This window comes from Musca vetustissima, unplaced genomic scaffold (genome assembly GCF_032173495.1).
Source record: "Musca vetustissima isolate MV318-11 ecotype Yass unplaced genomic scaffold, APGP_CSIRO_Mvet_v1 utg25376, whole genome shotgun sequence".
NCBI classification, from domain to species: domain Eukaryota; kingdom Metazoa; phylum Arthropoda; class Insecta; order Diptera; family Muscidae; genus Musca; species Musca vetustissima.
This window is the reverse complement of record NW_026877506.1, coordinates 46,623-71,750: the sequence shown is the minus strand read 5'-3', so window position 1 is coordinate 71,750 and position 25,128 is coordinate 46,623. Positions and strand designations below refer to the sequence as shown.

The 25,128-nt window shown below is 35.8% G+C and overlaps 1 protein-coding gene across 1 annotated transcript in view; it reads right to left on the bottom strand.

The window, feature by feature from the left end:
* Positions 1–2,409: 2,409 nt before the first annotated feature.
* LOC133322090 (uncharacterized) overlaps positions 2,410–25,128 on the bottom strand; it is a 30,275-nt gene continuing 7,556 nt past the window's right edge. The window contains exons 2-7 of the mRNA XM_061531157.1: positions 22,725–22,871; positions 22,467–22,628; positions 18,548–18,724; positions 18,095–18,268; positions 2,897–3,210; positions 2,410–2,703 (exon numbers count right to left, since the gene is read on the bottom strand). Coding sequence (XP_061387141.1) covers positions 2,410–2,703; positions 2,897–3,210; positions 18,095–18,268; positions 18,548–18,724; positions 22,467–22,628; positions 22,725–22,871 — 1,268 coding nt within the window. The remainder of the gene's footprint in view (positions 2,704–2,896; positions 3,211–18,094; positions 18,269–18,547; positions 18,725–22,466; positions 22,629–22,724; positions 22,872–25,128) is intronic.

The window sequence follows — 25,128 nt, the reverse complement described above, 5'->3', positions numbered from 1 at the left end:
ATGAACGCGTGGTAGGGCGAAACATGTTTATATAGAATCCTCAAAATACGGTAATTTAAAGAACAATGTTATAGGATGCATACCTAAAGCGGGACCAATATTGACAACATTGCGTATGAATTAGTGAATATTTGGCGTTTTTATAATTTGAAAGGTTATGCCCAATTAAGGACCGATATAGGTCAATTTCGAAGCTGATATAATTACCCTTCAGTACACTGTCGTACAGGGTATTATGTCTTTGTGCATATGTTTGTTACAGGCAAAAAGAAACGTGATAGACACATGTTTCCTTTTGAAAATATGCTAGAATCACTTTCTGAGTCGATTTTGGCATGCCCAAAGAATAAAATGAATGGAATTATGGATAAATCGATTAAACCGCCTCAAAATTTCCTACTATGTATAAACGGACAATTTCGAGTACATAATATCCCCTATACTATGGTGAAATACGGGTATATGTGGGCAACCCCAAAATCCGGAACAAATCAGGGAACCATTTTAATATAAACAAGTGAAAAAGAGTTAAGTTCGGCCGGGCCGAACTTTGGATACCCTCCACTATATTTATACTAAAAGGTAGTTGAAATGAAAATGTAGGGAAAATACCAAAAAGTGGACCTATACCGACATTTCTACAACGCGATTATGTAAACCATGTTCCAGAAAATTTTGATTTCATCCAACCTGTGCCTATCTTATTATTCTTCCAAACTTAGTTCAGGTTCGAAGATGTGGACTATAGGTCCACTCCTTCTGATACATCCCACACAGGTTCTAGGCCTAAATGCGGGTTATAGTTCATTATCAAACCTTACGTTCTAACTTTATCACGATATCCTCCGCAGGTTAAATGATTACGACAGACTCTTAGAACCAAACCCAAAACGCGGAACAAATTAGATAACTATTCTAATTTAAAAACGGGGGTTATATGGGGACTACCCCAAAAAGGGGCGAATATAAATAATTTTTGGTAGGGAGATTTGTTACCGTATACGGCTACAAAATACCAAATTGCAGCGAATTCGGTTGAAAAACGCGCTCAAGAACCCCAAAATACCGAAAATTGGGGGGCTATCCGAAAAAATTGACCTATATTCATAATTTTTGTGGAGAGATTTTGTACCTATTAAGAACTCAAAATACTAAATTACAGCTAATTCAGCGGAAAAATACGATCAAAACCCCTAAAATACTGAAAATTAGGAGGTACCGTTAAATGGGGGCTACCAGAAAAAGTGGACCTATATTTATATTTTTTTGTGAAGACATTTAGTACCCAATAAGAACCTAATGTACCAAATTTCAGCGTATTCGGTTGAAAAACGCGCCCAAGAACCCCAAAATACCGAAAATTGGGGGGAACTGTTATATGGGAGCTATGCCTAAACGTGGACCGATATATCCCATCTTCGAACTTGACCTGCCTGCAGACAAAAGACCTATGCGAAATTTCAGCACCCTATCTCAATTCCTTCAAAAGATAGCGTGATTACAACAGACGGACGGACGGACAGACAGACGGACGGACATGGCTAGATCGTCTTAGAATTTTAATTTTCTGCAAAGATGTTTTTTACGCTCTAAGCACGGAATGTCAAATTACCTCCCCTTCATTTAGATATCTCATCGATCATCATAGACATTTTATGGGTCATGGGAACATGGGTCAGAAAGTAGGTCTGGAAGTTATTGTGGTTGCAATACCATTTTGCTCTGATTCTTGGTAAAGGAATTCGAATAGCTCCATAGATATTCGTGTAGGTGCTAAAAACCCTCATAGAGGTGCAAGTAGGTTATGGGAAGTTCAATAGAGATCCTAGTAGGAGGTGCTGAGTATGAAGAGGGCACGTATACACCCAAAAAGGTCAATGAGGACATTAAAGAAAGAAAAAAATACGGCAATTTAACAAAGTATTTTTTTCACATTCCACCCTAATATACATAAATCCATGTGTTTGGAACTACAGCAGAATTCCGATAATGTGGATTCCTCCGACGATACCTTGAGTCGTTTTTTTTTCATAAAAACTTCGATAATTCATAAAAAAGTCAACAAGAATCCATTATCGATATCCTACTGCATTAAAAATAATTTTTATAGTTTTGAATCGAATTTCAATACTTTTTCGTTTTTTTTTTAATATTTTCTAATTTTTTTTAAATTAATTTTGGTATTGTTATAAATTTTTAAGCCTTTTTTGTATTTTCCTTGAAAACTTTTTTTCTTATAGAGTTGTAATACTTTTTTTTTTTTAAATTTTTAAATAGGGGGATATTTTCAGACAAGGGGGTGGGGTAGTTGGTTTTTTTATTTTTAATTTTCCTTAGCAAATTTACATTTATTTACTCAGTATGAGTGAGTCTGTGTGTATGAATAATGATTTTGTTGTAGTTGTATGTTTAAAGCGCTTCCGTTGATGAACTGCAGGGTCCTATATAAGCAGCAGCATTAGCCATATCAGCTGTTGAAGTCGTAGCAGCAGCAGCGGCGGCGGCGGCAGCGTTAGCGGAGCTGGAACTGATAGCTTTACCAGTTGTTGTTGCAGTTGTCTGTTGTCGTTTGGGACTGGCACCCGTTGATTGCGGGCCGATAGCAGCATTTTTTATAGCACTTATGGTTGCCGATGCCACCGATTCGGGGCAGGCGGTTTTTTGTGTTGGTTGTTGTTGTTGTGGTTCCATTGTGGGGGGATACTAGGGAGAAGAAGAGGATGAGGAAGATAAGAGAAAAGAAAATTTGTAACTTATAAAATTGTATATCTCCTATAAGGTACATAAAGGCCGAGTCCGACTTTGGTCATTTCGTAATGTAAAATGGGGTTTTCAGATTTTTGGAATTTAAGAGATAACCCCTCAAAACAAAAAAAGAAACCTGAAATTGACTTACCTCAGAATTCTCATCCACCGCCGGCAATAGTTCATCCGTTGAGTTCGGTGTCATGGGACTGGGCGTGGCCATTGTTATCCGATTCAAGGCCACACCATGCTGTTGCATTGTCATGGCCGTATCGCCAATTATGATTTGCGGTTTATATTGGCCCAATTGCTGTTGTTGTTGCTGCTGTTGCAAACGGGCCAAGCGCAACTTCATCTCATGACGTATCTCCTTCTGTTGCTGTTCCTTTTCGAAACGCATCATACTATAACTGCGAACGGACGAACTTGTACTATGGACAGATGCTAGACTTGGTCTTCGAGAACCTATTCGATTTTTTGGGAAATCCCAAGAAGACAAACACGTCGACAAAAAAGAGAGAAAGCAAGAGATCAGCCACAGAGGGAAAAAGGAAAACGAAAGAGAACAGAAAAAAAAACGGGAACCATAATTAAAACGAAAAAGTTCTGTAATTTTTTACAGGGTTGGGAGTTGTTTTTTTAACTCTACTTTATATGGAGAAAAAAAGCATTTTGGTAATATTTTTTTTAAAAGCCATAATTTAAAGAAAAATTTGCAAGATTTTTTTTTAATTGTTTAAACAAATTTTTTTGTTCATTGTTGGTGAGGGGAGTGTAGTTTTCTTTTAATATTTAAGGGAGCTAGGGGGGTTTTGTTGGTTGTGGTTGATTGTTTTTTTTCGGAGGGAGTTGTGGGGTTAATTTTTGGAAGTTTTGTCTTTTATTGGTTTGGTTTTTTTCATTTGAAAGCAGCAATAAAGCTAAGTGTAAGAAATGGAAGGAAAAAAAAACGTCAAATTATATTACAAAGTTTTGGGAGTAGGGGGTATGAAAAGCGAAATTTCGAAAATTTTCAATTCAATTTCCAATTCATAAACCAAAAATATTATTTTCAAGCATTTCATTTTTGAATTTGTTTTCAATATCATTCTGGGATGCATTCATTAGCTTAAAAATAAAATATTTATATTTAAAAAATATTTATATATGCCAAAAGAAGCCAACGAAAAAGCTTAGAAGAAGTAGAAGAAATTTAGAATTTTTTTATTTTTTTTTTAAGTAGTAGAAAAAAATGTTTAAAAATAAATTTTGAAGTTAAATAAAATATTGTATTGTGGGATTTTTTATTTTGGTGGGAGTTGAAAAAAGTCATATCAAAAATAGGTGTTGTAGTATTTGTTTGTGTGTGGGTGTTTGTAATATTTTATAAGTAAATATATATTTTTATTGTAAAAAATTGGGATTTCAAAAATAACTTTATTATTTAATTACATGCTTTTTAACAAATGTAAGCTGGACTAATGACCTGATCCAATTGAAGATGTCTAATTGTAAAATTTTTTAAAGTATTATGTTTGAATCTACCCAAACCACAAGGGAAAAAATTGGGTTTTACGGCATAAAATATCTGTCAATAAGTAGCCAATAAAAAATATCTATTCAAATCTGGACTATATGAGAGCATTGCTGGTACATCGAGAAATTTATAGGTAACAAGTGAGCGGAACAGTATAGTCGGACGGGGCTGACCATGTGATATCCTCCACAACTTCCACGAAAATCGAACTTTGTGTGGTTCCATATTGTGAGCTTGAGCAATATTTCGCGATACTTGCACCCTCTTGACCAACTAGAGGTCAACAAATATTACTAATTTTCAGTACAAGTCTTTCTAATTACTTGTCCCGAATACCTTCACCGTGGGTTGTGCTGTGATGTTCGGCTTTCAATTGTGGCCTATAGATCGACTCGAAAAAACAAATTAATGTTTCGGTCCACTTCATCCCAATCTTATTATCTGATCATCATCAAAAATTATAGGCGTTGTCCTTGACCATTCCTGGATCCTCATGGAAAATTTCAAAGCGAACAGCGTTATATCTCCGTTCTCCGTTGTAGGGGATGAAATGGACCGAAAACTTTAACTTTGTTTGGTTTTCTAGTCGCTCTTGAGGCCACTATTATATGCAGAACATAATATATTTTACACGGTCAATGGGATCTGATCAAATACTTAGAAAGGTCAAAACCGAAAGTGAATAAATTTTCACTTTATGGTGGAAAGGGTTAGAAATTTGAGGGTTAGAAAGTGGAGCTGTTGACCTATAAGCGATCAAGTGTGTGCAAATATCGCGAAATATTGCTCAGAATATAGAACCGCAGAGAGTTACATTTTCGAGGTAGTTGTGTAGGGTATCATATGGCCGGCCAGTTATTAATGTACTTATCTCAACTTTACACCACCACTAACAAGATTAAAGATTCTAGTTTAATTTCATAATTTCAATTCATTTATTTTTTTACATCTTTCCATTCGATATTACATTTGGTAATATCCCTTTTAAATACCCTACACAACTATGTTGTCAGGGTATTATAGCTTTGTGCAGCCCCAAGAGTTTGTAACGCCGCGAAATATTGGTCCTAGACCCACCTTTAAGTATACCGATACCGTCATATATCGACTAGCTGAGTCAATCTAGACATGTGTGTCCGTCCGTCCGTCTGTCCATTATAATTTGTAAACGCGCTACAGGCCACAGTTATTGACCAATCTTCACGAAATTTTGCATGTAGGATGGGTTCTGGCCAATGAAGATCCCTATTGTTTTTGGAAAAGATCGGTTAATATTTAGGGGATGAAATGGACCAAATACTAAATTTTTGCCGGTTTTTCTGGTCGCTCAAGAGACCGCAATTATGGCCCAAACACCGCAAATTTTTGCATGGAGAGGGGGATCGGGCCAACGAATAAGCATGCCTCTTTTAATAAGGATCGGTCAATATTTAGCGGGTCAAATGTACCCTGACTTTTGTGTGAAAAATGACAAAATTTTTATTCTATAGCGTATATATTTACTCCTGAAGGACATAGGCGCGAGGAGTTGATAGTATATCCAAGAGGAGTGGTTGGCCTTTAAATTGATTCCAATTATATTGCCGTATATATTTACAGGTGCTTACGTATTCAAATATTATTTAGTAACCCATTACCACACTGGAGGGCGCAAATATAGCGCTGAGGTTCCAGTTATGGTCAAGGTCAACGCCTATAATTTTCGGCGATGATCAAATAATAATTATGGGATGAAGTGGACCGAAAACTTAATTTTTTGTGTGTTTTTCGAGTCGATCAATTGCCAAAAGCCGAACATGACAACACAACCCACTGTGAAGGGAACCTGGATAAGTATTTAGAAGGGCTGTACTAAATATTGGAAATATTCGGAAAATATGTCAGCGTAAGGAAGAGATGCTGTTGACCTCTAATCGGGCAAGAGAGTGCAACTATCACGAAATATTGCCCAGGCTCGGAATAAAACTCCGCAGAATGTCAGAGTTACGTGGTAGTTGTGTAGTGTACCGTATGGTCGGCCCCGTCCGACTATACTGCTCCGCTCACTGGTTTTGGTATTATTCTCTATATAAAGATACCGACTTTTTAAATATTTATATATTTTAAATATTTATACATATATGAATTTTTTGTCAGGCTTTGCGATCTCATGCCGTTCCGCTTTCCTGTAGTTCCAAGTGGGTGGGTAGTAAAATGTCAATGTCAAAATTTCGATTTAAAAAAAAAAAAAAAAATTATACATATCCCATTCAATCCGACAAACTAAAACAATTAATAAAGGGACTGGATTCGACATCTGCCAAATTAGGTTATCAAATCAATGTTTTTCTTTTCAGTTGGATTGGTATGACATTGAGGAAAATGGATCGCTTAACTGTCTTACAACCCATTAAAATTATCAAAAACTACTACAAAAATTGTGATTCTACCACAGCCACATATCGTGCTTTAAGAGGTTTATGGTTAACAATATTGTCGTATTTGGGGGTCGGAGCATCCTTAACTGAATTGAAGAGAGACAATTACATGCAGAACATTTCACTGTTTTGGGCGCTTACTTCTTCGAACGTCAATTCAGAGCGTTATAACCGACTTTTTTGTCTGCTATAGAAGAATACGACTTTAAGAATACGTGAGTTCAACAAGACGGTTGCACCTGCCGCGCAGCAAGAGACATTTCCTGGCCGTATATTTTCTCGTCGTCAGCTGGCCACCAAGATCATGCGATTTGACATCACTAAAATTCTTATGGGGCATTGCGAGGGAACGTGTTTTTGAAATAAATGGCTGAGTTACCGCTCAATACTGGTCGAAAATTACCTCAAAAGAATCAACACTTGCAACAGTTCGCGTATGGGAGATTTTGACCCTTTGTGGGGGAGGTACCAGAAGGAGTGGACAAATGAGCAAATCTTCGGATTTGATCTAGCCAATGATATGCAAAGATTGGGCATTCCATTCGCTTGATATCGGATTAATACATTATTAATATGTTAATGACCGATAATCTCATCTTCGGACATGTTCCAGGTTTGGTTTGGGATCAAATCACACATACCATTTGTTTTATATTGAATTAAAAAATTGTCAAATTATTGACACTGTCTGGAGGTGGTACCAGAAGGAGAGAACTTATGGATGCCATCTTCAGACATGATGTAGGTTTGGTAACAATATTACAAGGAATAAAGTTTGGGTCAAATCGGACATTCCATTCGCTAAATATTGGATTTATAAAAATTGAAAATGTTGACCCTTTGTGGGAGTGGGTCTAGAAGGAATGCCCTGGATCCCACAATGACTATTTTGTGTGGGTAGTACCGATATTCCCCCATATTCGAATTCGAGTTAATTTTGGAAAAATATTACGATGTGCAAAGTTTGCATGAAATCGGACGTTATCGTGCTTACCAGCCAACCAAACAGACAGACGGACTGAGAACATGTTTTTCAATAATATTTCTGAAATTAATTTTTTTGAATCCTCATTGGGTATAACATTTCCATGCCAAAAATGATTAATATTAGTCCACTTTGTAGGATCGTCCTTATATAGCGGTACCTTTGATTTTTTTGTATTTTGAAGATCGAATTGCATGTGATCTTTCGGGTTCATTACTAAAACTCATTGCGAACAATTTTTAATATTCGTCCACTTTTGACGTTTTGCTCATGTTCGTCTGTCTGTTTTAATCAATCTAGCCTCTAAATGAATTGATATAGATTTCCAAAATTTTGTTACTTTCGGGTAGCCCTATATAGAAGTACATCTAAATATTTTAGGGATTTTGGGTAAATTTTTCAAGTGTTAGTCGGTGTTGTCGACAGATATATACCCTCATCATATGGTTTGCGGAGGAGGTCGTCGGAGTTATATACAGGTTTTATTGATCGTTTTATATAAGGTATATGTTAAATTAAAGATGTTTCGGATTTTATGTTGATCAAATATATCGACGCCTCCGAACCATAGTATGCTAAGTCGACTTAGCATGTTTTAAAGTTCTTTGCGTTTTTAGATACTACGGTCCTTAATTTATATTCTCTGAAATTTTGGTAATCATCGGCCAATCCAAACCAAAGTTATAAGCAAAAATGTACTTTGCATGACCCGTAAGATATATGAAACTTCCATACTTTGAGAGATTCTACTGAAAAACTCACTGTTAAGTCCGCACTATAAGGACTTGGGTGGTTGGCAGGTACAGTGCAATAGGATTCTCCCGATAGAGCCAGTACGCCCAATACGTACTCGTGAGCAAATATAGAAATAGAAAATAAAACACGATATGTTTTTAGTAAAAGGTTCAACCAATGTCGATATATATATTATATGTACGGTGGCTTACTATTTAAGCCTGGGTGTTTACAACAAGATGTGTTGTCAGTAAGGTAACAACGAGAGTTGTAGTAATAACAATGTTTGACACAAAGATGCCTAAAGGTGGCGCAAACTCAAAATGTAAACAAAAGTCCGTTGAAATATGTCGGCCTCATACTATTACAAGGGTGTAATAAAAGGGAGTAGACAGATTTCAACGGCTAACTATTTAACTATTTTAAACAGCGATTCTTGCTTAAACACTCACTTGCTTAAACACTCACTTAAACACTACTATGGTTCGGAGGCGTCGACATAATATTGTCCCTTGTCGTAGGATGTACCAGAGGAGAGGGCAGATGGGTCCCACCTTCAGACTTGATCTAGTCTTGGTAAAGATAATAGGTTGTGCTAATTTCAATTTCAAATCGGGAATTCCATTCGCCGAATATTGGATTTGTAAATATTGAAGGTATTGGGAAGGTATCAGAAGGAGTGGACCAGTAGATCCATCTTCCTACTTTATCTATGCTTGGTAAAGATAATATGTTGTGCAAGGTTTGGTTCAAATTGGACATTCCATTAGCCTGATATTAGATTTTTATATTGAAAATATTAGATTTATATATAAATGCCCCTCTGTGGGAGAGGTGCCTGAAGGAGTGTTTCAATGGTCCCATCTTCTTACCTGATCTAGGCTTGGTAGATAAAATGCATGTTATTATAAAATTAATTTTTAGCACAATTTTGATAATTTTGTGGGGGAGGTACCAGAACTTAAACTAACCAGCCAGACAGACGGACAACGGACGGACATTTGTAAATCGACTCTACATTTTCTGAAACAGATTTGGTAAGAAAAAACATTCCGTATTTTTTGAGGAGATTGAACACAACAACATTGAGTACCAAATCTCTCAGAAATTATTAAAATTGGTCCACATTTTAGGTACTCTCTTTGGCATTTTGGACAGTTCGAACACGTTTTTCAGCAAAATTGACTGTAATTTAATATTTTGGGTTCTTATCGGGTTACAAATGTTCCAATATCTTGTTCTAAAAACTCCTAGCTTCTTGTTAAAACTTATTTTTTTTCAAAAATATATATTTACTAATAAAATATTTAAGTTGTAAAATTAAATTTAAGAAAAATCCCCGGCGTTGTCTGTGTTAATATACATAAAATAGTACACGGGAGCGTATACTCAATATTAAATGGAAGTATTTGTGATCGTATATCACGTATACGCTCCCCAACTACCTCTGTATCAATAAGAATGAATATGAAAACACATATTTTATTTTCATTTAAAATTATGGAATATCGTAAATAAAATATATACATGGAATAAAAATTGTGTTGATCTATTTCAAGCTACATAAACCCCATTTTCGTCTAAAATAGAATTTTGTGTTATTATTTTTCTTTCATTAGTCCAGCTTTCATTTGTGTTTTGCAGCTTTTGCACGTTTTGCGAGCAGGATAAAAGAAAATATTTTCATTAGATATAGTTTTTATTAAATGTAAATATTCTTTAATATTTTATTTTTTGATTGAATTAACATAAAACATTCTCTTTTTTTTTAAAGAATATATATCTCTTTCTCTTGTATCATAGGAAACTAAATCATAAACAAACTCAAAAGAAAACAACAACAAATAGGGGGAAAACACAATCAAAGAAAAATGTTTCAATAAAAAACATTGGACTCAGCCACCGCCATATTGCTTTTTATGCTCACTATCGTTACTTGTTATCTGTTTCTGTTTCTCTTTATTTTACAATTTCTCTTTTACCTTGTTCATTCAAAATTATTTTCACTTTTTTTTGTAAAATAAAAGAATTTTCATTCTTTTTTTGGGTTCTCTTTCATTTCATTTTGTTGGCAATTTTGTTTGATTGGTGTTTTAGTTTGAATTCTCAAACTTTCTTTTTTAACTCTCTGTGAAACATAAGTTGTTGGTGTTTCTCTTTGAAAAAAAAAAAATGAACAGGGAGGATAGTTTTTTTCATTTCGTTGAGGAGATAAAGTGTTGTAGAAAAAATAAATATTTTGTTGTTTTTTGATAGTTAAAATAAATTAAATATAGTTATAGTTAGTTAAAATTAGGACAATAATTATAATAACAACAATAATAGTTATACACATAAAATTTTGTTTAATTTTAAGTTTTTTTTTTTTTTAGACGAATAGAAGACATTGATTTTTTGTATTGAGAAAAAATAAACGTAAAAGAAGTAGCCAGCAAAATTAATAATATACACTTAGTTTGTTTGTATTTTAAAATTATTTCTAGTAAAAAAATAAAAAAAAAACTATTTCTTTGTTTTCTCTAAATTTATTAAACATTATTTTCGGTGTCTTGTGGCACATTTAAGGCAATGTTGTTTGTTTGATTGTCTGCTTGGAAGTGTAGCCATATATGTGTAATACGATTCGATTTTTTTCAAAACCTCACAAAAATATAGATTATTTTGAATATTATTTCATATTAAAGAGCCTGCAAGTGTTATGATTATATAGGTTAAATTAACTTTCAAAACTTTCTGAAGTTATATGAGTAGGTTGCGAGGACAGCTAGCATAATTTGTAGTCCCTGAGAAGATTTGCAACTATCCCTCTGCCGAAAAATACTAAAAACTTGAATTGAATGAATTGACATCCATAAATAAAGGCCACTATATTAGAATCTCTCCTTATATATAGTTGTAAATAAACTTATACCGTCCGAAATACTTCTCAGTTAAGCAAATTCACCATAGAATTAAAAATATATATTCAATTTTTTTTTTTCCACATCGATACCTTATGAATGGTGTTTTTATCTAAGAGTCTGCACAAGAAATGCTTTCAAAATGTATTCTCTGAATATAGAAAATATTGTACCTTGCATTTACTTGTAATACAATACCAACAATCAAAGTTTCTGTAATATGTATTTGAAACTTACTTATCACGAGAAAGAAAATACAGAGCTTATGAAATCAAAACAATATTTAAAATCATAGTGAATTTGAATTCGAAATTATTATGAATTATAATAAAAATATAAAAAAATAATACACCATTTCCATATAGAAATTTGCTCTCCATGATTGACGACAAAATCAAAACATCTCAAGACCTCTTGAAAGTATATGAGAGATATACTGCCTTTATGTAGACAGGAGACCTCCAATCATCTGTAGATATAAGCCGCCTTAGACTTTTTGTATATAGAAAATTTTGCATATGTCTTATGTAGATTTGAGGTTTACGAATGAAAATTTAAAGCGTTTTACATATAAAAACTCCTGTAAATCTTTTCAAAGAAAATTTAATATATAATGGATCTACTAAAGATGTTATATTAATATAACCTCATACATGTTTTCCATAGATAGTAGATATCATAAAAACCTTATTTATATATCAAAACGCTAACATTCCTTCTGTTTAGGCGAGGGGCTTACTCTACTCCTCGCCGTGGTGGTGTGTGGTGTTTGGGGGGGGGGGTGATCAACTTATTAACTCAAGGGAGCGGGTGAAGCGACAACGAGAGCTCCCAAGCAGTTAATAGTGTAAATGGAAAAGAAAAGTTCAAATGAAATAAAACACAAGAAAGTATTAGTTAAATATTCTAAGTATCTTGGATTTATTGGTGGTATTCTTTTCTTCACTACAACAAATAAATTACCTCTTGTAATTTATGGTGACGGCGCTGAGACCTGTTAATAACGCGTAGACGTTATACGACTAGTTACTTCTATGAACGCTGTGGTTCATGCAATCACAGAGGATTGCGGTGATCGCTGTGGATCGGTTGTCGTTTACTACTACATTTACATATTCCAATGGGAGAGAAGGTCAAGCAAGGAGAGCAAAACAGTAACAACCACCGCTGGGTGGCATCTGCACTCTACGGTCTCCGCTGAGGGAACTTACAGAGGAGATGCCCGTGGTGTCAATCAGGAGACGTGATTGACTGAGCTTATACACCTTCCAAACATAAATCATTTTCTATATGACTTTCTTGTTCTAATAATAAAACGCCTCATGCGAACTTTTTCAGTTTTCCTCCTAGAGTTCTTCGTATGAAAAAAGTCCAATGAGAGACGCTATTTTCAGAATATATTCCATATATAGGAATCTCACACAGGTCTCAGGTATGAATCAAATAAAATGCCTCACATAGTTCTACAGATAAAATGCTTTACATATCATACCGCCTTGAGGTATTTGCAGAAATATTAATAGATATTACATACTAGCATATATCCGCTATTTCGTTAGCAAATGTAGGAATTATTAAAACATGTCAACATTTATTATAATTTCCGCAGAAAAATAAATATATCAGAAGAGCTAATCAGCCTACACACCAATGTCGACCAATTTAGTACCATTGTTCTCTTATAGTATGTACTTACAAAACTACTTCCATATCTCAACACTACGTACCAATTCTGATCGCAAAATAAATCTAGCTCAATACTAAATTTGGTACCATTTTTTTACTTTTTTGTACTCTTGCAGTTTTTATTTCCAAAACTAATTCCACATTTCGTAATTCGAGATCTATAGGTTCACCCAAATCCAAATTGTAACATTTAGTACACATAAGTACAAATTACCAAAACCAAAACATTCTATATACCCAAATCCTACACCTCAACAGTGATCCTAACTCCAAATTGCAGCTCACGCAAAATGTTGTCAAATTTAGTACCATTTAGTGCACATAAGCACGAATGTCTAAAACTATGTACATATCTAATTTATATACTCCAACTGTAATCTTTATTCCAAATTTCAGGATTTCAGCTCTATCGGCTCACTTAAAACCAAATTGTATCAAATTTAGTACCATTTAGTAGGAATTTCCAAAACTTCCCACATACACAACCCTATACTCCTACAGTGATCCTAACTCCAAATTTCAGGATTACAGTTCTAACGGTCCTCCAAAATCCAAATTGTACCAGATTAAGTACCATTTAGTATACATAAGTAGAAATTTCAAAAACTACCTATATAATAATACATCTAATAGAATTCTTATTTCCCGATTTCAGGATTTCAGCTCAATAAAAAAAATTCAAATTGTACCAAATTTAGTGTAGGAAATTTGTACTTATTTGTACCAATCCTATATTCCAACAGTAATCTTATTACAAAATTTCAATATTCCAGCTCTATAGTATCACCAAAAATCTAATTGTACAAAATTTAGAACCATTTAGTACTAATTTCCAAAAATGCCTACATACCCCAATTGTACACCTTGACAGTGATCCTAACTACAAATTTCCGGATTCCAGCTCTTTCGGTTCACCCAAATCCAGATTGTACAAAATTTAGTACACATAAGTGGAAATTTCCATATCTCAATCTAAAAGTCAAACAGTAATCTTTTTCCATCCCTTTTTTCCAAATTGAAATTGTATCAAATTTAGTACAGTTTAGTACTTTTCGTATACAGGAGTATACACTTCCAAAATCACCTTCTTATATTGACCCTACTTCTCAATCTTGATTTGCATTCCAAATTTCAAGTTTTTAACTCTATCCGTTAGCATGCCACAAAATTTTACCAAATTTAGTATATTTCAGTACTTTAGTACATTATTTTAGTTTGAATCATTATTCTAATATTTTAGAGTTTAATGTCAGATTTATATTTTCGTAGTATAGGGTATAAGTTAGTCATTCTGTTTGCAAAACCTCGACATATTCTTTAGTTTGGGAACTTGGGTACATTTTTCAATCGAATTGCCTCAATATTTTTTTGGTTCTTATTGGGTTTCAAATCTACCTACTAAAAATTATCGGTTCTGTCATAGATGGGTCCTATGATTGTCCCCTACCATTTGGGACATTGTTGATGTTGTTTTAACCACATTTTCGCACCGAAGTGGCTATAATTTGGCATTATACGTTCCTAGATGATTACAAATATTTCCAAATTATTCGGGGGTGAAACACACATTTCCACATACCCCTGCACCGTTTTCGGTATACTGAAATGCTTGGCTTTTCCGGTATCTGAAGGCTGATAAATATTTCTACAGAACAATTTTTATATATTTCAATGCTTTGACATAGCTTCCGCATAGATCTTCCGTTTCATTTTTGATATTTCAAAGGATTAGCCAAATGTTTCCATCAAATTGACTGTAATTTTGGATTGCGAGCTCTTGGATGGTAAACGAAATTTTTGCAGAAAATATTAAACATAGTTTCATATTTGGAGATAAACCTGATATAAAGATTCCGACTTATTTTCAGTATTTTTAAGATTGTCTCTTAATTTTCCCAACGCAATGGGATTGCGGATTCTGTTTTCTTGAATGGTAATACCTTTGCCAATAATTTTTGATACGGTTCCATATTTTGACATGCAATATCCTCTAGATAGAACAAACATAGCATCTTTGGAGGACCATTGAAATGTACGAAATTAAATATATGATATACATAGATATTTGAAGCAATTTACATCAACCCATGTTATTTTAAAATCTATAAAAAATGTGTATCAGTCGGACAGACTTTGTATGAAATCGAGTAAAATTATTTATGGTAGCTATATTCATTCAGGCAAATATTGAGAGTTTGGTGAATTTACATGAAATCGGACTAAATTATATATGGGACCTAAACCTAATTCTGAACCGATTTCAATACCTGTGAGAAATTTTGTCTCAATTGGACAAACCTTGGCAGTTTGGTGCACCATTTACATGAAATCGGATGAAAAAATGTATGGGAGCTATATCCAAATCTGAACCGATTTCAACAAAACATCACAGTACCTAATTCAATACGCTATGCATATATCAATCTAGACCTTATTTCGTCTCAATTGGACAAATGAAAATATATATAGTAGCTATATCTAAATCTGAACCTATTTCAACAAAACTTCCTATACATCAATCATTGCGAGTTTCATGGGTCACAAATATATATGGGAGATATATATATATATAAATCTGAACCGATTTCAACGAAACTTCGCATACATCAATCTGGAACTAATTCGATAGTATGTGGGAAATTTTATCTCAGTCGAACAAGCCTTGGGAGTTTGGTGCACCATTTACCTTAAATCGGAGGAAAATATATATGGGAGCTGTATATAAATCTGAACCGATTTTCACAAAACTTTGCATACATCAATTTGGACCTAATTCAGTACGCTGTGCAACATTTTGTTTCAAACGGGCAAATATCGGGAGTTTGGTGTGATATTTACATTCAATCTTAATCTGAACCGATTTCAACATAACATCACGTACAACAACCTGTACTAATTTCAGTAAGCTTTGCGAAATTGTGTCTCAATCGGACAAGCCTTGGGAGTTTGGTGCAACATTTACACAAAATCGGACGAAACTATATATGGGAGCTGTATCTAAATCTAAACTGATTTTTACGCAACTTAGCACACAACATTCCAGACTCAATCCAGTACGCTATGCTAAATTTCGTGCAAATCGAAGGATATACAGGGTCATTGGTGCACCATGTACATAAAATCTGACGAATATATATATGGGAGCAATATCTAAATCTGAACCAATTTTCACGAAACTTATTCTAGACTCAATTTAGTGTGCTATGCCAAATTTCGTGTTCCATCTACATAAAATCGGATTAAAATATATGTGGGAGTTATATCGAAATCTCTACCGATTTCAATAGGGTTCGTCCTTGAGCCAAATAAATGACCTGAGCCAAATTGTACGGGAATCTTTCCATATCACTCCTTGTTTTAATGACCAAATGATCCGAAAAAACATCGTACCTAAAACATCTGATTGTTTTCTTGCTATAGCCATCGTTAGAATTAAATATCTGTCGTGAACTCTGGCGTACTTAAGACAGGACTGGTATTTTCCGAAAGGACTGGTTATGTGTCTAGAAGAAGAAGTTTTCGAAGAAGTCTTCTTCCGTGGAGGTTTCTTCAATGATGATTGCCATACTAATCTGATACAACAGTAAATCTGGTAGGCACAGGATAGACTGGCCACACTGGATAGACGACCTTACAGATCTAGTAAGTTAGGATTTCAAAATAAATTCGTTAACGAAAATTATAGTCTTTAGTAAGAAGCGCTGTTCGAGGTCATTTATGTTCAAAAAAGTTCAAGGAAGTCTTTTATCTATAGAAGACTTTTTGGAGGTCTTAGAATATTTCCTATCTACAAGTTTATAATTCTGCAACTGGTAAACATATATGGAGAGCTTCTTTCATTATAGTTGTGGGATATGGTGTTTCCGAACGTAATTAAATGCATCCTCCGTACGTATTTTACATACAAACATTGTCCATACACGATACACAATTTACAATCTTATAATGCGATATACAATCAATACGAAGTACGGACGGATGAATGAATGGATGACCGGATGGATGGATGGACAGACAGAAAAAAAAACAAACAAATTATATGTAGATATAGATAAGTAAGTTAATTTATTTTAAAGGAGGCAGTACAACAACATAGGTGTATCAAGAGTCTCGTTCTTGGTATCAACGACAACACAACACAACAACAACAACATCAGCAAGTCTAGAACACACTAAAAAACTGCAACCAACTCTACCATCAATCAAATACGAGAATACGGATACGGATAAGAGATTGAGAGAGAGAAAAAAAGAGGTAAATTGTGTTGTGTTGGGGTGTATGTGGGTGTGTGTGAATGTATGTGTGTTGCATTGCTTTTTGTTGTTGGGTAGGTGGTTGGATGGATGTAAGTATAAGAGAGGATGGGAAAGAGTAGGTGTTTGGGAATTGTTGTATTTTTGAATATTTGCTTTTCCAATTTTCCGATTTTGTTGTTGGTGTTGTTGTTTTTGGAATAATGACCATAAATTACAGGTGTACGTGTATGGGTAAATGTGGTAGTTGTTGTTATTTTGGGGGTCTTTTCGAGAAGGAAAGAGAGAACGTAGATTTTGGTTTGGTGTAAAATGTCTCTGAGAGAGAGAGTTGGTGTCTTGGGTTTGTTTGTGTGTGAGTGTTTTTTCATGGGAAGATTTTTGTTTGTTTTTGGTTTTGTGTTTTTTTGTTTGTTTTGCTTTTGTTTGTGGAAAAGTTCGTTTACCGCAAATCTTGGCGTTTCACTGGCCGGTGTCGGCAGCGCACCAATTACTAAATGGCCATTATCTAAACTATTCATTTCTTCTTCATCATCATCATTGATATTCTCAATGCCATTGAGGCCCAACAGGGCTCGAACTCTATCATGATTTTTTGTCTTCGCCGGCGACAGCTCGAAGCTCAGCAACTGACGCTGATGATTCAGTTGCTTTTGCAGGTGCCGTGTCATCGACAAGGTACTATCGCAACTTCGACTGCCCGGATCCGATCCGTTCTCGTCGAGGTTGTCGCGCGAATTGGCACTGCAGCCAGCACCGGAGGTCTGGCGCGAGGTCGCCCTCGAGGCGAGATTCTGTTTCGATAAGGTTGACAAGTGACACGATATAAGCAATATGGCGGCCGATCTAGCCGCACCTGTGCGTGACGTCGATACCAGTATGCCCTTGGAACCGGCCGTTGTTGATGTAACACCACCCGTGGACGAACGACGATTGCCATAGGAACCGATTGAGCCGCCACTGGAGCGTATACTCGAACGTGATGATGGACGACCGGATTGCACTGTGTAATGGCGTTGATGGTGAATACCTGGCGAACGTGAAGAGACATCAGATTCACAAAGAAACCAAAGAGCAAATGTTTTTTTTGTTTTTTGGAAAGAAAATTAAAAAAAGAAAACCAAACAAAAAAACGACAACAATGGGTTAATGAACGAACGAGCTACAACTACAAATGTAAAGAAGGCTTGTCGTTTGACAAGCCAGCGACTGAGAAGAGAGCGGTGAATGCTCTCTCTTCTCTCCGATGTATGTGTGGATGTGTGTGATACTTGTCTCGTTGTGTTATGGTCAAATCGTCAAACATTACCTGTTTCACTTGAATACATTATAGGTGGCGGTAAATTCGCATCACCGAAATTCCGATGCCTTGGATATTTGGTTTTACTAAACAGATGCAGAACCATGCATATTAGACCGGCCAGTACTCCAATGCCGACGCATACACCCAACAGTGTTGGCAGATCGGAATTTAATTCGTCTAGATCTGGTAAGGAAGAAGGAGAGAGATGAAAATAATAAATTATATTTAAAATCAGTGAGCGAAGAAATATAAAGAGACTGATATCACGGAAATTGATAATTTCTGCGGAACAAAATTCCGAGACCTTTATGCATGAAAACTTTATGACCTCTAGACTTTAGTTATTATCTCTAGAGCGAATAGGAAAACACAAAAATAATGGGATATAACACCACGTAAAAATACTAATTTTTCACACAAAAATCATGGTACATTTGACCCGGGTATCATCATCAAAGCAGCCATACTTGTTCACGCGATCAGGAAAACAAACAAACATTATTGGTCCATTTCATTCCCTAAATGTTAACCGATATTTATCAGTGGTGTTGCTTGTGATCAGAAACGGATCTACGTACAAAATTTTATGATAATTGATCCATTACTGCGTCCTGTACTTTGCTAACAAATTATAAGGGGCAGACGGACCGAAGGACACACATAGCTGGATAGATTAATCTGCTCGGGATATGAAGTTCGCTTTAATAAATAGTTATACCCTACACAACTATGTTGTAAAATTATTATAGCTTTTGTGTGGCCCCAAGAGTTGGTCATAGACCCACTTTTGAGCATACCGATCATATCTCGACTAGTTGAGTCGATCTACACTTGAGTCCCACCATCTGTCCATTATAATTTGTAAACACGACGCAGGCCACAGTTGTGAACCAATCGTCACGAAATTTTGCATGCAGGACGGAATCTGGCTAAATAAGACCCCTATTTTCGTTGACGATCCGATGATATTTCGAGAATGAAATGGACCGAAAACTTAATTTTGTCTAGTCGCTCTATCAATCGACTGAAGACTAATAAAGCAGCAGGTACCGATAGGTTACCAGCCGAAATATTCCAGACTGGTGGTCAGATGCTGGTCAGAAGCATGCACCAGCTGATTAGTACAATTTGGCTAGAGGAATGCATGCCCAATGAATGGAACCTCAGCATCCTGTGTCCCGTGTACAAAAAAGGAGACAAGACAATATGTACCAACTATAGAGGAATAAGTCTCCTTCACATCGTATATAAAGTGCTATCAAGTGTGCTGTGTTAACGACTGAAGCCAATGATCAATGACATTATTGGACCATACCAATGCGGCTTCAGATCTGGTAGCCCCACGAAAGACACATCGACACATTCCATCTATTCGTCGACTATAAAGCCGCATTCGACATCCCTATCCGTTCAGAGGTGTTTAAAGCCATGTCTACGTTCGGCATTCCTGCAAAATAAATACGGCTAGCCAGGATAACTTTGAGTGGCACAAGATCAGCAGTTAACTTCGGAAAGGACCTCTCGGAGCCCTTCAATACCGAACGAGGATTCAGACAAGGTGACAGTTTGTCGTGTGACCTTTTTACATCCTGCTGGAAAAGGTCATACGAGAGGCAAAGGTGAACAGAAATGACACTCTGTATACCAAACAACACATGTTACTCGCCCACGCCGATGACATCGAAATAATGGGTCGAACATTGCGAGCGGTAACAGATACATTTGAACAAATTGAGAAAGATTCTGCCAAAGTGGGTCTGGCAGTAAATGGCGAGAAAACCAAGCTGATGGTATCAACGCGCAAGACGTCCAGTAGACTCGGACCAACTATGGAACTTGAGAACTACAGCTTCGTGGTAGTTAACGATTTTATATACCTTGATACCACCATACATAAAACTAATCACATCAGTTTTGAAATTCGGAGAAGGATAGTGATGGCCAATAGATGTTACTATGGTCTAAGTAAGTCGAATGAACCATGAGTTGTACCAACTATTTTCGGACATCGACATAGTCAGACGGATCGAGCTGCAGCGACTACGTTGGATAGGCCATGTTGTGAGAATGGTTGAAGATGCCCCAGCTCAAAAGGCATATAAAAGCGAACCAAGTGTTGGTTCACGCAGAAGGAAAGGCCACGAATCCGATGGAAAGATCAAGTAGAAGACAACATCTCTGAAAATGGTCTTTTAAATTGGTTGAGATGCACACAGGACCGAAGTGCTTGGAAATTTTTTTTAAGCTCGGTTTATGGAACGAAAGTTCTGTCACAAGTAGCTAAGTTTCTACTCGTTCTAGATGCACAAACATAAGCCGAACATCACAAATTATCCATGGGGAAGACGATCTCACCTACAAATTCGAATGACTGTCATGGACGGGTTAGCGGGTCAAATTAACGTTTTTTTGTGTAAAACGACAACATTTCAATCATACGGTGTAGATTTTTACTCCGGGAAAATATGTTTCGGAAAAGATGCCGCGGAAGAAAACACATCGCGAAATATTTGCAAAGCTCGTAATAAAGATCCGCAGAAACATAGAGCTCAGTTGTAGTTGTGTAGGGTATCATTTGGTTTAAAAAAACGAATGTAGATATGAATCTACAAATCTTAAAATGGTCCTAGGGAATCAAAATACCTATAAAGGGACTGAACCTTTCCTCATATCGGGACCAACGACCGTACGATAATTATAATTTTTCGTAGGAAGGGAAGAAATCAAAATAAAAAATAAAGTCTAAACGTCGTGGACACTCTTTTTTGGCCAGAAAATATTAACGTCAATTAAAAAAGTAAAGAAGTGTTAGTCGGTGTTGCCGACAGATATATACCCTCACCATATGGTTTGCGGACGAGGTTTTTGGAGTTACACACAGGTTTTATTATTTGTTTTATATAAGGTATTTTTTTTATCAAAGATGTTTCAGATTTGGAACTTTATATAATATTGACACTTTTTGGGGGAGGTACCAGAGGAGAGGGCAGGCGGTTCCCACCTTTGGACTTGATCTGGGCGTGGTAAAGATAATAGATTGTTGAAAGTTCGGACATTTCATTCGTCTGATATTGAAATAAGGAATGGACCAGCGGGTCCTATCTGCAAATTTGGTAAAGATAATAGGTTATTCAAAGTTTGGTTTAAATCGGATAGTCCGTTCGCATAATATTATAAAATTGGTTTTTTCACAATTTGACCATTTTGTGGGGGAGGTACCGATATACCCCATTTTCCAACTTGAACTAAATTTGAGAAAAATATTAAGATGGGCAAAATTTGAATGGAAACAGTTTCTCACTTCGATAGTAGCCAGTCAGACGGACATTTATAAAAGACTCCAAATTGTCTGAAAAGGATGGGGTCATTTTCAAACTAATATCCTCCCTCTAAATACGGGTTCATTTTCTGACAGAGGTCCTATAGAATATGGATAAGGATACCCTAATGTTTCAATACCTTACGACTTTAATTGCTTAAAAATGTTATCAAAGCGCCCACTTCTTTCAAGGCTCCTGTATCTTCCCATACAGTTTAAATCTAGAATACCATCCCTTGATGCCTTATTTCCATGGAGCAGAGTCCTGAAAGTTTCCCGCATCTTCTTCAATTTTTAAAAATACCACGAACTATTATTTATTATATTATCCCCATTGTTCCTTCGCGGACTACTTCCAACATAAATTAGATGGGATTTGTGTTGTTTTTTTCTTCAAACTTCGTTTTCAGTTTTCTCTACTGGATAAGGACAAAGTTTATTTATCATCACAAACTCCCAACCTCCCCCTTTGTTTTATAAAACAAAACATCCTAGACATAACTTTGTTGCTACAGAAAATAAATAACTTTTCCCTTCCCTATTTGTTCTTTAAAAAATGAATATTAATGGTTAGTTTATTTTTCTTCTTCTTCTTCTTCGACTTACCTGGAGTACAGAAGACACGACGTGATGGTTTATTTAAGCTCACCGAATGATAGCCATTCACACACTGGCACATGGCATTGTGACGCACCTGAACACAAAGGGAGTTTTCATCATTGAACTGGCATGTCTCGTCATAGAAACACATTTCGCCCAGTTTTTTGGCTGTATAATGGGGAAAGGGTGAACCGACGAAGTAGGCAAGAAGATAAAACAATGTTAGCAAATTTTTATTAGCTTCACGAAGTTCTATTTACTTACGTTTATCACATCCTCTGGTCAAACCAATTGTTACGGGATAACCTTTTTCACAGCCGCATATTTGTGTCTCCTTATCACAGGTGACATGCAACAAAGTGGGCTCACATGTCATATTATTGCATGGGGCACCGATATATTTACCTTTGGCTGTAATGGGAAGAAAAATAAATGTGAATAAAAGTTTTAATGAAAATCGATAAGGTAAGTTAAAAGGGTAAGGTGAGATCTGGGAGGCCGTCTCACTCCCAGAAGATTTTAGATAAGTCTTCTATGAACTGAAGGATTCACTGTGGTCCTTTATCTAAAGCAGATCGCCAAAAACCTGCAATTGGTCTTTTAAAGTCAGAGGACTTCGTAAGCCAGAAAACCATTTGGAAATCATCTATAATCTTGAAGAGCCCTACGATGGTCTTATAAGTAAGAGACAACAATACTTCTTAAATGACTTCCATAATGCCAAAATTACTCTCGAAGGCCTTGTGTAACGAAAAAATCTTTGGCTATCTAGGAGACATCAATAAATCGTTCTACATCTAGAAGATCTTTAAAACTTCCTGAATTACCCTAAATGATCTTGTAAATAAAAAACATATTCAAAGGCCTCTGCAGAGATTTGACATAGCACAGATATCACTGATAGGATTTTTATGACGAGAATACCTCTAGAAGTCCATAAGGCCATAAAATGACAAAAACTTATAGGAGACCTTCTTCAGCCAGAAAACTTCTACGATAGCCAACATACATACAAATGATCTTCTGTATAATGAACAGGGCCCAAAGACTTTTAGCTATTCTCTAATAGATAGAAGAAATCTATAATGTCTTAGTAAGCCTTCTTGTGGAAATACAATGGCCTTGGAGGATAAAATAACTCTGAAATGCATTTTATTCTTCTCAGTCCTCGCCGACGCCTTCTATAATAAAAAATACCTCTATGGACATCTTATATACGCAACAAAACTCTAGCTGGGTTTCTTTTCCTTGGGAAGATTTTGAAAGCCCTTCTCTAACCTGATGAACACAAAATGATATTCTATATAAAAAACAGGCCCCATAGACCTAGGCTTTAATAAGAAAACCTCTAGAAGATATTTGGAAGCCTTCTTGGAGATCTACTAAGTCATTGGAGGATACCTGATATATCAAAAATATATGTGAGAGGTCTCTTATCACGATAAAATCCTTAGAAGGTATAAGAAACCTTTTATCAGCAGCAAAAATAAATATAAATGGGGTCTTCTTTACTCACTAAACCTCTTCTAGAACCATCAGTCCTCTAGCAGATCTCCTTTTGCCAGAGAAAATCTTTGAAAAGTTTTCTATGACCGCTAGTAAAAATATCTCGAGATGCCTTTTCTATACCTGAAAGATCTTCTTTAGCCAACAGACCTCCAGACAAATTTTCTATAAGCAGAAAAATTCTAGTAGGTCATCTATGGCCCGAAACTCTAAAACCACAAGACTTCTTGTATACAGCCAGAGAAAATCTGAGAGGTCTTATGTTGCCTTGAGAAAATCTCTTCAAGGTCTATGGGGAGGTCTCTGGAAGGTCTTCTTCGGTTTGAAAGCCTCTTCTATAACTAGAAATACTCTCGCAGGTTTTATACTGGCAGAGAATAGCAGACAGAGTAAATTTGAGAGGTTTTCTCTCGATATCTTTGAGAGGTTTTATACTGGCAGAAAACTTCTAAAAGATCACAATGTGGTGGTCATCTGAATCCACAAGACTTCTGTAGCCACAATGAAAAGTAAGAGTTCTTCTGTAGCCTCGATCAGGGGAATTGTTTTATAAAAGACACCTAGGTGTCCTTCTATAACAAAAAGTCCTCCAGGATCTAGAAAGCCTTATATAACAAAATGTTCTCTGCAGATATCTTCTATATCTGAGAGGTGTTTTATAACGAGAAACCCTATAACAAAAAGTCCTCTAGCTATTCTAGCTCGAGAAGGCCTTATATAACAAAATGACCCCTGGAGGTCATCTAAAGCCCCAAGACATTTAGTAGGACTTCTGTAAGCAAAATAAATCTGAGAGGTCTTCTGTAGCTTCCATACTATAACGAAAACACTTTTGGAAGGTCTTAGAGACTTTCTACCAGCCTCGGTTATGTTTATAAAAGCTTCTGGGAGTCCTTCTTTATCAAAACAACCCCATAGAAGGCCTTTTATAACAAAGAGGTCTTTTACAATTAGAATACCTCTTCTATAGCCTATAGCCCACTAGGATGTCATCTGAAATCACAAGACTACAGGAAGATCTTCAGTAGTCAGAGAACATTCGTCTTATATAGTCAGAGCCAGAGGCCATACAGATTTCTATGGCGTCAAAAAATAATGCCAGGGGACTAGAAAGAAGGACAGAATATTTGTAAAAAACTATGGGTCAACTGAGGTCTGCTGA